Genomic DNA, 15,714 nt, shown 5'->3' on the forward strand with positions numbered 1-15,714 from the left:
CTGTTCTGTAATAACAGATTTATTTTTGAAAACTAAGACTAGATTTACTTATTCCTTGTTAACAAGCACAGATCAAATCTCGTATAGGCCAACCGAACCTGTTTTCCTAAATATTTTCCCAAATGACAGCAATACTGAGAAAGAGAAAAAAAGACTGAGCAAGGCTGGGTGCAGAGGCTCACACCTGTAATCCCAACACTTTGGGAGGCCAAGGCAGGCAGATCGCTTGAGCCCAGGAGCCTGTGCAATATAGCAAGACCTCATCTACAGAAAAATGAAAACACTAGGGCCGGGCATGGTGGCTCATGCCTGTAATCCCAGCACTTTGGGAGGCTGAGGTGGGCGTATCATGAGGTCAGGAGATAGAGACCATCCTGGCTAACACGGTGAAACCCTGTCTCTACTAAAAAAATACAAGAAATCAGCAGGGCATGGTGGCGGGTGTCTAAGTAGTTCCAGCTACTCGGGAGGCTGAGGCAGGAGAATGGCGTGAACCTGGAAGGCAGAGCTTGCAGTGAGCCGAGATCTCGCCACTGCACTCCAGCCTGGGCGACAGAGCAAGACTCTGTCTCAAAAAAAAAAAAAAAAAAAAAAGAAAAATGAAAAAATTAACTGGGCATGGCAGCCCATGCCTATAGTCCCAGCCACTCAGGAGGCTGAGGCAGGAGGAGCTCTTGAGCCCAGGAGTTTGAGGTTCCAGTAAGCTAAGATAGCACCACTGCACTCTAGCCTGGGTAACAGACTGACATTCCATCTCAAAAACAAAACAAAACAAAAAAAACAAAAACAAAAACAAAACAAATACTGTGAGTAAACTGTCACTTTCATAGCTAAAAGAACAGACAAAACCCAGCAGGAATGGATAAAAAGAAAATAGAAAAGCAAAGCTATGGAGCCCAGAAGTTCAGATGCCAACTTCAGGTAAAAGGCATTCTAGGAAAGAAGAAAATATTTTACAAAATTAAGCAGATAAATTTTCCAGAATTAAAGAAATATGAAATATTACTGAGTGATAAGGCTAAGAGGGCCAAAGGGAAAACAGAAGGATTATGACCTAGCAAGTATGCACCTGAGTAGAGGGGGAGTTCAAGTAGGTCAAAGAGATTTGATTGGAAAAACTGGAAAGAAAACATAGAAGATACTATATACATGTCTGGAGGGTTTCATAAAATCACATACATGGGTAGGAAAGAGGAACAAAGAGTGAGAGGGAAAGAGAAAAAGGGGAATGAAATAATTTTGTTTATTCTTTTAAACCCCTGAAGAAACACTCTAACTTTTAATAGCAGGGCTCCCAGAAATGAAAGGTAACAAGATCTGTTCAGTTTTTAGCCACTAAGAAAAATGAATGAAGAATATGAACAAAGTTCTTAAAGTAGGAAATACAAACACAAAGATGTTCAATACCTAATACGTAACAGAAAAATTAAATCAAAACTGCAATATTCCATTTTTGCCTATTAGTCTGACCAAGATAAAACTTGACAGTACTTGTGCTGCCCAGGGGTAGTGAAATTCTCATTCTTACGCATATACACTGCCAATGAGAGTTGAATTGATATAATAACTATGAAAAGCAATTTGGCCATACTTACCAAAATTACAAGTAACACAGACTATAGCTCAACAATACTAATTTTTAGTAATTTAGCCAACATGCATATTCCTACATGTCAATGTATGAAATGACTTCGGTAAAAATTACTTGTGCTAAGGCAAAGCAAGCAATCAACCTAAATGGCTATAATAGCAGAATGATTAATTATGGCATATCTATACAGTAAAATAATATGTAGTTCTGAAAAATAAATTATTTATAAACTGATATCAAGTAATCTTCACATTATTAAAAAGGAGCTGAATAATGCTGCCAATTTTATTTTAAAAAGTAAAATATATGCATAATATGCATAAATTATCTCTGGAAAGCTACACAAGAAACTGTTTGATTGCCTCCAGGAAATCAGATGGAAGCCAAGGGTAGGGAGGAAACATTTTACCGTATGTCTTTCATATTTTGCCTCATGTGCAGAAATGGCCTGTTTTTAAAACTAAAAAAGAAGAAAAAAAAGATAAAATGCCTCTGAAAAAGTCCTAGGCATAGTACCAAAGACTCTTGTGCATTATGGGTGTATTCTTGGTGAAGAGCATAGCTACTCACAAGGCAACTTCTAAATGTTGTTCTTCAGTAAGCGCCATACCTAAAATGTCCTCCCAGTTCACGGCCTCTTTTTAAATTTGGTCCCCCAACCACCCTCTTTTCTAGCCTTACCCATCCTTCACTACCAAGCTAAGAGTAGGAGCCCTCCTGATATCCAAATCATCTAGAAAACACTTTTTGAACTACAGTTCATTCCTTTCTCAACCCACACATATATATATGCCTGTTAGAGAAACTGCTCATATTTATAGACCCTCACCCCAGAAATGCTATAGTCTCATATGTAATTTTAGAGGTTCTAAAAATCTCCTGAAGTTCAATTATGTATCACAGATTAAAAATCTCTGCAGTAGGCTGGGCGTGGTGGCTCACGCCTGTAATCCCAGCACTTTGGGAGGCTGAGGCGGGCGGATCACGAGGTCAGGAGATCGAGACCATCCTGGCTAACACGGTGAAACCCCATCTTTACTAAAAATACAAAAATTAGCTGGGCATGGTGGTGGGTGCCTGTAGTCCCAGCTATTCGGGAGGCTGAGGCAGGAGAATGGCGTGAACCCAGGAGGTGGACCTTGCAATGAGCCAAGATTGCGCCACTGCACTCCAGCCTGGGCGACAGAGCAAGACTCCATCTCTTAAAAAAAAAAAAAAAAAAAAAATTCTCTGCAGTATTAAAGGAAAAAAGATACTTGAACAAAACACTAAAATGGTTTTTATGATGTTAGAATGAATTCAGTATTATAGTTTCTAAATCAGAAGCAGATTAAGAATAATCTAAAAAGTATTTGCCAAAGATATACAATTGCATGAACTATTTCTCTGCCTAGACAGAGAAACAGTTATTTTTTGGACCAGAAAAGGGAGTGGAAGAAGAATACAGCATTTAAATCAGAAGACATGAGTCAATTGTCAGCTATCACTTAAAAGCTAAGTTACAACCTCATGGGCCTGATTCCATTTTAAATCAGCTGATAAAAACCCCATCACTTAACTTCACAGGGTTGAAAAGATTACAATGTGCTCATGAAAATATTTTCTGACCATCTATCAAATAAAAAATACGTTCCAAGGATTTGAGAAGCAGTATGAAAGTATGAAGGTACCACAGAAAAAGATTGACTTTCTTCATATTTTCATTCACATATTTATGAAATGTGAAACTACATTACCAAGCTCTTCACAGGACACTGGGAAGACTCAAGTGACCAAGACATAAGCAGTCTCTTCCTTCATTCAAAGTACCACTATAAAATGTTATCTGCCTTTGACTGGAAAAGATGTTGTGAGAGCCTATACAAAGGGCAAAACAAACACTCTATCTTGGAGAAACAGGAAAGACTTTCGGGGGGGAAAAGGAAGAAATTTAAATGAGGGCCGGGCGCGGTGGCTCAAGCCTGTAATCCCAGCACTTTGGGAGGCCGAGACGGGTGGATCACGAGGTCAGGAGATCGAGACCATCCTGACTAACACGGTGAAACCCCGTCTCTACTAAAAATACAAAAAAACTAGCCGGGCGAGGTGGCGGGGCCTGTAGTCCCAGCTACTCCGGAGGCTGAGGCAGGAGAATGGCGTGAACCTGCGAGGCGGAGCTTGCAGTGAGCTGAGATCCGGCCACTGCACTCTAGCCCGGGAAACAGAGCAAGACTCCGTCTCAAAAAAAAAAAAAAAAAAAAAGAAATTTAAATGAGAAGAGACATCCAAAACAAAAGAGTTTTCAGGAATGAGTGTATGTGTGTGAATATTAGCAGCAGAGGTCTACTGCCTGACTAGAATGGCTTGAGAGGAGACCGCAGAAATAAATGCAGAGCACACCATGCCAGGCATGCGAGCCAAGTTAAGAAAAATGAACTTAATTTTAACAGTGTAATGGTAAGCCACTTAAAAATTTTAAATAGGAAACAGATTAAGGGATTTGTACTTCCAAAAGATCGCTCTAGCTACTGAATGTAGCACAGATTATAGGGGGCACATAGTAGTCACTCACTATTAGTAAGAAGTAATTCATAATAACCATTATTCCCAAGATGCCATAATAAAAGTAACTCTTACTACAAAGATTAAAAAATTGTCCATGCCTTTAAAGAAAGCAATTCCATGGTTTAGTGAGAGGAAACAAGCATCTACACAAGACATTTCAGTAATCAGTTAAGATTATTACAGTTGTAGAGAAGTACAGAAAAGGACAAAGCATGAACTGCAACTCATTCAGAAAAAAAAAAAAAAGGTATTCCAAGCAAGGAGAACAGTATGTTCATGGACATGAAGAGGTGAATATGTATGAGAAGACTGATGTGCCTCATGCACTGAGTATGTAAAGAGAAACTGCCTGCTAGGCAAGAAGTTGAGACAGACATGGAATTACTTTCTCTATCATACACTAAAGGCTTTGTTCTTGGAGTAATGGAGTCTCTGAGATGTTACTAGAGGTTCCTGTTAATCACATCTGTGTTTTTAAAATACTGTAGCATAATGAAGGATAACATGAAAGGGGAAAAGAATGACAGCAAGAAGGATAAATGTTGTAAAAGCGTAAGAAATGGCAGGAGACTGAATTAAAAGTGGCAAAGAAGAGATGTTGTGCCTTATTTATTTTTTAGAGACAGAATCTCACTGTGTCACCCTGGCTGGAGTGCAATGGTGCGATCTCAGCTCACTGTAACCCCTACCTCCGGAGTTCAAGCAATTCCCCCTCCTCAGCCTCCCGAGTAGCTGGGATTACAGGCACTGCCATCATGACCAGCTAATTTTTGTATTTCTGTAGAGACGGGGTTTCACCATGTTGGCCAGGCTGGTCTTGAACTGTTGACCTCAGGAGATCCACCTGCCTCGGCCTCCCAAAGTGCTGGGATTACAAGTGTGAGCCACTACGCCCCGCCTGCTGTGCCCTATTTAACATGGAGAACAAAATAAATCTCAGGTGCCCCAAGAAATATAACTTTTTAAGGGATAGGCAAAAGAAAAATGAACAATGAGAATTACAGAATGAATCTCAAAAAGATTCAAAGGAGGGTATGGTGTCAGATTAACAGATGGAAACAAATGATAGAGTGGTGAAGTACATTGTGTGTACATACATGTTAATTGATACACACACACACAGGCATATTTTATACAATCTGCTGACGGGTCCTAGAAACAATGTCCCAGTATCGACAACTTCATCTAGAATCCAGATATTGGTTTCAAAAACATTTCCCAACACGAGGAACAAGAGCTTCTTGATGAAATGACCAATTCTAGGGCTAGAGAAGGGATAGTACAAGATGAGCCTGGAACAGCATATTGTAGCAAAAAGGTAAAAGAAAATAATGGAGATATGTCAGAATGACACAAAAGTCAACATGAAAGGGCTTCTACTGGCCAAATATGGGACAATGAAGGCATCGAGTAAATAATGAAGTTAATGGATCATAATCTATTGGTTAAAATAAGAATCTATGAGTAAAATAGTATAAATCAATGAATGAACAAATAGGAGAATAAGTAAACTTGCTTACAAAAGAATGTCCAAGAAACAAAGTAAAAAGAAAAAACGAATTAGAAAATCACCATTTGGCAACCACCATAGTAGTAAGTAATTCAAGCAAATCACTGGATGCTAAATCTAACGGATACATTTTATGAAAAATAGGATATTTACATATTTCCAAAGTTGCTCATATCTGATGCTTTTTAATTATAAAGGGAAAGATCGTAACTTTGCCCTGGAGAAGTCTGGCAGACTACGGCTTAATCGAGTGATCAAAGTTGACAATGCTAGTAATGGGACAATTCAGTACCATGTGAAGAACACTACTGTAATATTCCTGACAAAAAAAAATGTATACCTGAATCCAAACAAAGAAAAGTTTCAGACAAACCCAACTGAGGGATATTCTACAAAAATTCAAAAGTACTTTAAAATGTGAACTTTATAAAAAATAAAGGCCGACTGAAGAACTATTTCAGAGTAAAGAGAACTAAGGAGACATACAACTCAATGTAATGCTTGCTCCCATATTAGATTCTCAGCCATTTATTTATTTATTTATTTATTTATTTATTTATTTATTTATTTAGCTATAAAGGCCATTATGTGATATGTGAACAACTGGCAAAATCTGAAAGAGGTCTGTTGATTAGATCATAGTATTTTATCACTGTAATTTGCTGATTTTGATAAGTACACTAAAGTTACACAGAAGAATATCCTTGGTTTTAAGAAATACACAATATCCAGGGGCATCATATCTATAACTTAGTTGTTGTTGTTTTCTTTTACTTTTTTTTTCGATAAAGTCTCACTCTGTCATCCAGGCTGGAGTGCAGTGGCACCATCATGGATCACTGCAGCCTCAACCTCCTGGGCTCAAGCAATCCTCCCACCTCAGCCTCCCAAGTGGCACTACAGGCACGTGCCACCATGCCTGGTTAATTTTTTAGTTTTTGTAGAGATTGGGTTTTGCTATGTTGCCCAGCCTGGTCTTGAATTCCTGGGCTCAAACAATCTGACCGCCTCTGCTGTAACTTACTTTTTTAAAGTTCAGAAAGAGAAAACAATAAAAAAAAAATTATGGTAAAATGTTAACACTGGGGAATCTCAGTGAAAAGTTTAGAGGAATTTTTCAATGAATTTTCTCTAGACTTGTCACTAGAATATGTACAAAATATTATTCTTGCAGTTTTTCATTAAGCCTGAAATTATATCATAATTAAAAGTTTAAAATATTAAGAAGGAAAATATATGTTTTCATTATGGTTACTGTAAGACTTATACTACCTACATCTATGCTAAAACAGTCTCAAGTTTCTGACTGACTTGGTTACAGTCCTAAGGGAATAACAATATTCCTTAATGATCACTTCTAGCTTGGAAATTCTATAACGTATACACCCTCCCACCTCTCAAGATAGTTGTACATCCAAATCACTTCCTAAACAGCGTCAAGACTTTTTTTAAAAAACTAATTTCATGGGCAGCAATAGAAACATGATCATTATGTCTTTAGGGAAACAGAATTAAGAGCTCACCCAAAAGAGTAAAGTGAAAATGACTTCATTCAAAACCAGAATGTTTAGAGCAGCCAGATTCTGCACTTTATCTTTTAGATCAGGTGTTGGCAAACTTTTTCTGTAAAGGACAAGATAGTAAATATTTTAGGGTTTGTGGGCCATCCAGTCTCTGTCACAACTACTCAACTTACCACTGTAGTACAAAAGCAGCCATAGATGATAATACATAAACGAATGAACATGGCTGTGTTTCAAAGAAAATTTTATTTACAAAAACAGACAGTGGGGCAGATTTGGCCAACCCTTGATTTAGATGAAAGTATTTGTTTAAAAAATGGACCACTAGGCCGGGCGCGGTGGCTCAAGCCTGTAATCCCAGCACTTTGGGAGGCCGAGACGGGCGGATCACGAGGTCAGGAGATCGAGACCATCCTGGTTAATATGGTGAAACCCCGTCTCTACTAAAAAATACAAAAAACTAGCCGGGTGAGGTGGCGGGCGCCTGTAGTCCCAGCTACTCGGGAGGCTGAGGCAGGAGAATGGCGTAAACCCGGGAGGCGGAGCTTGCAGTGAGCTGAGATCCGGCCACAGCACTCCAGCCTGGGCGACAGAGCCAGACTCCGTCTCCAAAAAAAAAAAAAAAAAAAAAAGGACCACTAATACATTTTTGCCTTTTACCAAACAAGACACTTATTTAAAAATTTTAATGTAGATGTAGCTAAAACAGCATTCTTTAGGGGCAATTGTAATTTTGTTAAAGGATAAGTAATATTAATTCTTATGGATACAGAATAACCTTACTCTAGTAAGAATTCAAAAGTTATCACAGAAATCCAGGACACATAATTTCATTTTCAAATGTTGCACAGCAGATTTCACATAAAATATTAGTGATGGAGTGAAAATCCAAGCAGTGACTCAAAACTTCTCAGTCTAGGCAACTCTATGTTTTAACTTTTCATAGAGAGTTTTAATATGTAACTTTCTAGGGAAATACTTGATTTGCTAAAGTAAAGATAATGTCTTGAGATAAAGATGAAATAAGAGAAGAATAAGAGTAGTCATTAGAAAGAGTTCAGCTTATCACATGGAGGTAATTTTGTCCCTAAATCATCTAAATCCAGATGCAAATGGAAATACCCAGACTTCATTTTAAGGAGAGATGCACATCCTATCATCTAAGTGTTTATAAGAGAGGCTCTGGAATCACTAACCATTACAATCTCTTGGTGTTTAATGGCAACTGAAATTGCCAAGTTCACAGGAATCTTACCTCCTCTTCTTATGATCCAAATGAATGAAGACATTCCAGTCAAGTTACACTTAGTCACCACTGGTAACCAGCTGTTTTGCCCTATGAAGTCTAGGGTATATTTTCAGCATGAGGGGTGATATGCAACAATTTCTTTTGCAAACAGAAATATATGCACATATCCCTGCTGAAAATGTAGCCTAGTAAGTTTTCACATGAAAACAAATACATGCTCTCAAGTGGCAATGTGCTAGGTGATGCTTCTGGTTGAGGTCTACTTCAAGAGTCAAAATGTGTAAGCCTTGTGGAGTCAAGGCAGTGGTCCTGTGTATATAGGTATAGAAAAAATAGCTCACTTAATCCTTTCTCGCCAGGAGTAGGGATTTTCCCGGAACGACATCCATTGTCGGCAATGGACGCACCAAAATAACGCCGGCGCCAGTGAGTTAACCACCTCTGTCCTCTTTTCACCTATTATATTTTTCATGCATCATCCAACTTCCCAACCATCTTCCTGTTTCTTCACAGAATGCACGCTAGGTTCTCGTTTTTCTTCAGCACGAAGTTGGAAATGGAGTTGAGAAAAGGAGACACATGGTCAGCTGGTGATGTTAACAAGCTCCTTGCTGCCCTGAGAAGCTAGATGGAAATGGTTCAAGTTACAAGGGGGATCATCATCAGATCTGGGAGGACAAAGAGTAATTCATGAAGCTTCATTCCCTTCCCTCCCACCCTCTTTCATTTACTGATGATTCCTGTAGTCTGCCATCACAGCAAAACCAAGATTAAGGAATCTGAAGCAATCCCTTTCTGTTCTTCACTCCATCCAGTGTGTAGAAAAGCCAAGCGAAACACATGTCCGCCAATGTTATGGTGGCCCCCAGTTGGTCGGGGGGACTTGAAATGGCCATAACCACATAACCACAATCTTACACCAATGCTTTTTAGTATGATCTTGGAATTAAAGATCAGCAACTAACACAGTGTTTGACAATAGGTGCCTAATAAAGGTAGGTTGAATAAGATATTTTCTTTTCAGCCAATGTCTACTCGAACACATAGGTGGAAGTCAGACAGAAGTAGTTAACTCTTTCAATGCCGGGATCGTATAGATATATAGTAATCACATCAAGTCAATGTGTTTCTCTAAAACATGTTCAAATTATGGATTCCTGATTTCAGACTTCTGGTTAAATGCTATCTATTTTGTCTGGTTTTTCTAAGAACCACCATAATCAGAGTTCTGAAATCAGAGCCATAGTAAATGTTAATTAGAATGATGGATGAATTAAGAACCCCAGCACCAATGTGTAACAAAACATCACAGTTCACAGTCAAGTAAAAACATTTCTCAGTAATACAATTCTAGATGGGTAATGATTCCAGAGCAAACTAAAGTTTGAGGAAGAGAGGAGAATTTTACTTAATGGCTCCCTTGACACTAAGAATCAGGAAAAATCCAAAGTATGAAGGATAAGAAGTATATATTTTAAGTACAAATAAAGTTTTAAACCTCAAATCAAGAGGATCATCAAGCTACATAGTATTTTAAAATTGCTTTGATGTTTCAGATAGCAGTGGGGAAGATAAGAAAAAGGGGAAGAAATAATTTTGTAGGACTCAAATGTGTGTCCAGAATGTGAGTTTAAATTACCACGGTTACATCTAATTGGGTTAAGTATATCCTAGAGAGTAATTCATACCATTACAATTACAGAAACCAACTATCATACAGAGAAACAAGAATATTTACTTTTTCCAGATTTTAAGACAGTTTTACAATGATTACATCTTAGCAGTTTTAAAAAATAATGTCAACCAGAGACTTCTCCAGCAAAAGTAAACTACTGGTCTATAACCCTACTTATTCTCCTTCCATAAAACTACAGCTGTGAAGACCTTTTTTGTGTCCATCTGTGTACTTGTCATCTCCACCTTCTTAATTGAGCTTCTTTACAGGCTCCAACTAGGAGCCCCCAAACACGAGAGGGACTCCTTTTAGGGACTCCTGTGCTGTCACAAAGCAGGCCTTAAATAAAATCCATCAAGTGACTATCCCAACACTTCTTTCAATTAACTGCAATTCTGATTCCTGCAGTTCACATACTGACTTCATAAGTAGATTTACAATGAACCCTTCCTTTTATATTTAGAAAATTTCCTAAGACATAATAAGGCTGAGTTTATACTGAATTGTAAGTGATGAAAGTAACATGAGTAAGAGCTCAAATGGGTAAACAAGAGCTGAAACCACAACATACTTAAAGAAGGGTCTCAACACAGCAAATGAGGAAGCACAGTACACAACCACCAACTACTCATTTTGCTCAGTGTTTAAGGCCAGTTTCATTGGGTCAAAACAGGATTTAATGGAGCGAGCTTTGTCATCATAATTAGGGGCAGGGAGGATTCAGGTGTTCATCTTGCTGCAAATAAGTCAGGATTGTTGGTTTATTTGGTTGCTTCATCTCTGGCAGAAGAAAGGAGGAACAGAAAAATAGAAGCTAGTAAGTAACCTGTTCCCATAGGGTCCTCAAGACATGGATCCCAAGTCCAGATCACTTACAAATGAAATGTACCATACCTCTCCTAAGTTTATCCTGTTATTCATTCTAGTGTTTATCCAAGACTCAGTCTGGGTTTTCTGCAAAGCAAACCCTGCACACATCTTGCTACACTCTTCAACAAGAGATTATGTGTATAATAGACATAAGAGTTCCAGATCTATTTTTCCTCTTTTGTCTAAAGAAATAGGCATTTAAAAGCAGGCCCATTTCAGAAACAATAATAAAAGTGAATACCAACTAGTTCCATAAAGTTGTTTTTCTAAAATACAAATTTACATTCAATCATTTTTAATAAGCTGCTAAGTTACCTTAGTTTTCCAATTTATTTTTAATTTTCCATTAATACAATTGATTTCCAATAAATTTAAACACTAATTTTTTCTCATTACAAATAGAATCCTAAGTTTGCTACTCAAATGATTTTTGTTTTTAATGTGAAGAGCACTTAAATGACTGAACTCACTATTGTGATACACTTTTCTAAGTGAGAGAAAAGAAGACATTTGTATATTAGTTTGGCTAATATGACTCTTGCCACGGTTTAGAGGATATTTGAGACACTTACACAGTAAGAGAGACAGTATTCCATTTTTCAGAAATATGCATGGCTAAAAAAGTAGTTAATTTTGCTTAGTTTTGTAGAACTCTAAACCTGAGTAATTCAAGTTGAAATGAACAAAAGATGCTTCCTTACCTTTAGGTCTTTCCAACTGTCCAGGAGTTTGGTGGCCAAATCACTTATATCCACTGTTTTATCTGGCTGTTCTTGGCTCCTTTCACTCTCCACATCAGACACACCCTCCTCTTCATCTTGGGATGGTGTTTCTTCATTAATAGGTTCTTCTAGTTTTGTGCCATTGCTCTCTTTGGGCTCTATTTCAGTGTCAGCTTCTGGTTCAGACGTAGGTAGCTTACTAGCCTCTATGTTGGTTTCACTCTCAAGTTTGCATTCAGGCAGCTGTTGTGGGAGTAGCTGTTGTGACTGCAACTCTTCCTCTTCCTCTACAGGAACATTTTCTAATTGATCAAGATCCTCTTTGCCATCCTTGCCTTCTAGCTCACTGGTTGCATCAGAGATTGCACTGTCCATGCTATTTTCACTTACAATTTTCAGTCTGCGAAACATTAGTTTCTTGGGAGTGTCTGTGTCAGCGTCTGTGCTCAGCTTGGTGGAAGGATCAGGTGTGTTGAGTGGTGTGTGAGCACGCGATGTATTCTCACTAGAATACCCATCTCCTTCACTCAACGGAGGGACAGCAGTCTTAGTCTGAGACCAGCGTTGAATAATTGGAAGTACTTTGCTTTCCTCCAACATATTTTTAGTAGGAATGGGCAAGTGTTCCAAAGTCTTTATTATCTGATTAAACATAAAAAAAAATTACATCACTTTGTACAGCTGACTTTTTTTTTTTTTTTTTGGAGACAGAGTCTCACTCTGTCGCCCAGGCTCGAATGCAATGGCATGATCTTGGCTCACTGCAACCTCTGCCTCCTGGGTTCAAGCAATTCTCCTGTCTCAGCCTACCAAGTAGCTGGAAGTACAGGCGCTTGCCGCTACACCTGGCTAATCTTTTGTATTTTTAGTAGAGACGGGGTTTCACCATGTTGGCCAGGCTGGTCTCAAACTCCTGACCTCAAGTGATCCACCCACCTCAGCCTCCCAAAATGCTGGGATTATCAGCATGAGCCACTGCACCTGGCTACAGTTGACTTTGCTTTTGTTTTTTGTTTTGTTTTGTTTTGTTTTGTTTTGTTTTTTGAGACAGAGTTTCGCTCTTGTTGCCCAGGCTGGAGTATAATGATGTGATCCTGACTCACTGCAACCTCTGGCTCCCTGGTTCAAGCGATTCTCCTGTCTCAGCCTCCTGAGGAGCTGGGATTACAGGGATGCACCAACATGCACAGCTAATTTTTTTTGCTTTTTTTTTTTTTTTAGTAGAGACGGTGTTTCTCTATGTTGGTCAGGCTGGTCTTGAACTCCTGACCTTAGGTGATCTGCCCGCCTCAGCTTCCCAAAGTGCTGGGATTACAGGCGTGAGCCACAGCACCCGGCCTACATTTGACTTTTTCAATCTCTAGATGGGACTCAGATTATTTCTGCAAGAGTAGTGCAGTTTTGCTACTGCTTTATTAAGACCTACATCTCTGTAAACACAAGCATACTTAAAAATCATAATATTGCTTTCTTTAAGAAAGAAAAACTTTTAATAAGACTGATCAGCAAGAATAAAATGTGGAGCAACATCACAACATCAAATAGGACTGATCAATATCCTCTACCAGTAGTTCTTAAACCTGGGTAGCTTTTTAAACATATACACTACTGGACCAGTCCTGGGTATTTTTTCTTAAAAAGTTCACCAAATGCCTGCGATATAGACTTGGGAGCTATGTAATAACATATTTAAATGATGTCTGTCATACACACAAAAATGCAGACATCTCTTTAGCTTTTGATAAATAGCTATCTAGCAAAGAGAGACGCTCTCCTCATTCTTAGACAACCTCACCCATTCTGAAATCCAAGAATTTTTTCTGAAGTATTCTTCAATGTAATTCCACAGAAACCCCAAGGCTTCCTCAATTTCCTCAAGTCAAATCTCCTGGGAGAAGGACGGAGGCAAGAACAAGTACTTATCTGCCCATTCCTTTTTGTTTGTTTTTAAAAGTCTTTTATTAAATAAAAGACTTTGGGATTATATTACAAATTAGAAAGTTAGAAAATATTATTAATTTCATAGAAAGGTAAAGACATCATTACTCCACTAACAATGCTGTCAACGAACCTTTACTTAGATCTTTTAAAACGCTTATTTTTTCCTCAAATGTTTATACTCTTGTTATGCAGAATTCAGATCTTTACCAATTCCTTAGGCCCCACAGTTCAAATTTTACATAACTTCTCATCTTTTTAAAACTCTGGTTTTAACAACAAACTGGATCTTTCACTTAACTATGTTGTTGTTGTGATTATATCTTGCTCTTGTAGTTCCCTGTTATGTAGTACCAACCTTAAAAAGATATTATAGGAAAACCAAGGGACATACTACTAACAAGGTGAATATACGGTTAGATAGTTACAGGAATGATACTGAGATGAAAAAATTATTTGATAATTTAATAGCAGTGATACAGTGCTAAATTCATAATTACTGATATTATCACATACCCACAACCTAGGCAATCAATATAGTGGTTTTAAGAAACAAGCAAGCTAAATGTGAACTGACCTCTTCCTGAAGCTTCTGGTTACTTTCCCGGCCGTCACCTAGCTCTGCCATCCAGATCCACAACAAAGACAGCCCATGACGTTCCAGAAAGGACTTCAGGCAGGACTGTGAGTGTGTGTTCTTTCATGGGGGAAGGGAGACAGGATGCAGAGTATTGGGAGGCAATACCAGAATATTACAAAGAGCCCGAGGAGAGTTCACGTATATATTACACACTATAGAGTTCACTTACATTCACAAAAACAACCTAGAAACTCTGTTTTCATTAGCCTAAATGAAACTCTACAACAAATGCTTTAAACAGATTATAATCTTCTCTGATACACAAAATACAGCCAGTCAAGTGGGATTTTACTAATGTAGAAAATTACATAAATATTAATAAGTCCTTTATAATGAAAATTCTGAACTAAGAAAAAATTGCATGTACCTTTTTAAATAAAAATAAAACCAAAAAAATTAATCATTAAATAATTCTTTCTTCTCTCCCTTTCAGATGATTGTTGAAAAGACCTCTTTTTCCTGTTTTGTTTTTTAATCATCATGGTTTTTTTAAACCGTGGCTTATGACTATAATCCCAGCAATTTGGAAGGTGGAAGAGGGAGGGACTGGTTGAAGCCAGGAGTTCAAGACCAGCCTGGGCAAAATAGCAAGACCCTTATCTCTACAAAAATATAAAAATAAAAATTAGCTGGATGTGGCGGTGTGTGCCTGTAGTCCTAGCTACCAGGCAACTGAGGCAGGAGGATCACTTGAGCCCAGGAGTTCCAAGGCTGCAGTGAGCTATGATTGCGCAACTGCATTCCAGCCTGGGCAACAAAGCAAGACCCTAAAAAAAAAAAAAAAAATCATTTTGTGTTATCTAACATCTTGTGGCATACCTAATAAACTGGTGTAAAAAAGAGTACTGTTAATATTTCACGCTTTGAGATCATGTAGTACAAATGGCTTTGGTATGCTAATAATTGGAGGGTAAAAGGCTATGACAAGTGTGATGAATTATTACATTTAAAAGAAAAAAAAACGCCACCACATTCTTTGAATATAGACAGAAAGCAAACCAGGTCTACTAATGCCATGGTCCCCAACCTTTTTGGAACCAGGAACCAGTTTCACGGAAGATAATTTTTCAATGAACTGGGTGGGGGATGGATTCAGGATGAAACTGTTCCACCTCAAATCATCAGGCATTAGATTCTCATAAGGAGTGTACAACCTAGATCTCTCGCATGTGCAGCTGACAACAGGGTTCATGCTCCTATGAGAATCGAATGCCACTGCTAATCTGACAACAGGTGGAGCTCAGGCAGTAATGCTCACTCAACTCCTACTGTGTGGCCCGGTTCCGAACCAGCCCATGGCCCGGGGATTGGGGATCCTTGTACTAATAGATAAAATGATACTGAACCCTTTAGTCATTTTAAATAATATGGTACAAGCTTTGAAAGTCATATACAACTCACACAATCATTTAAAAAATAAGATTGGCCGGCCAAACTCACACATCCATTTAA

General features: G+C 38.3%; 1 protein-coding gene across 13 annotated transcripts in view; it reads right to left on the reverse strand.

Moving 5' to 3' along the window:
* SETD2 (SET domain containing 2, histone lysine methyltransferase) overlaps nt 1-15,714 on the reverse strand; it is a 152,063-nt gene that overhangs the window by 55,689 nt on the left and 80,660 nt on the right. For 3 of the 13 annotated variants that reach the window (XR_004058863.1, XR_004058856.1, XR_004058862.1), the window contains exons 11-13: nt 14,200-14,319; nt 11,664-12,326; nt 8,874-9,041 (exon numbers count right to left, since the gene is read on the reverse strand). Coding sequence is in view for 3 of the 13 variants with exons in the window: in XM_010374759.2 (XP_010373061.1) it covers nt 11,664-12,326; nt 14,200-14,319 (783 nt within the window). In the remaining 10 variants the exon portion in view is untranslated. Of the gene's footprint in view, nt 1-7,171; nt 7,269-8,758; nt 9,042-11,663; nt 12,327-14,199; nt 14,320-15,714 lie in introns of those variants that run through there. The other 10 variants (XR_004058854.1, XR_004058855.1, XR_004058857.1 and 7 more) reach the window with 5 other exon arrangements.

Source organism: Rhinopithecus roxellana, chromosome 1 (genome assembly GCF_007565055.1).
Source record: "Rhinopithecus roxellana isolate Shanxi Qingling chromosome 1, ASM756505v1, whole genome shotgun sequence".
Taxonomy (NCBI): Eukaryota; Metazoa; Chordata; class Mammalia; order Primates; family Cercopithecidae; genus Rhinopithecus; species Rhinopithecus roxellana.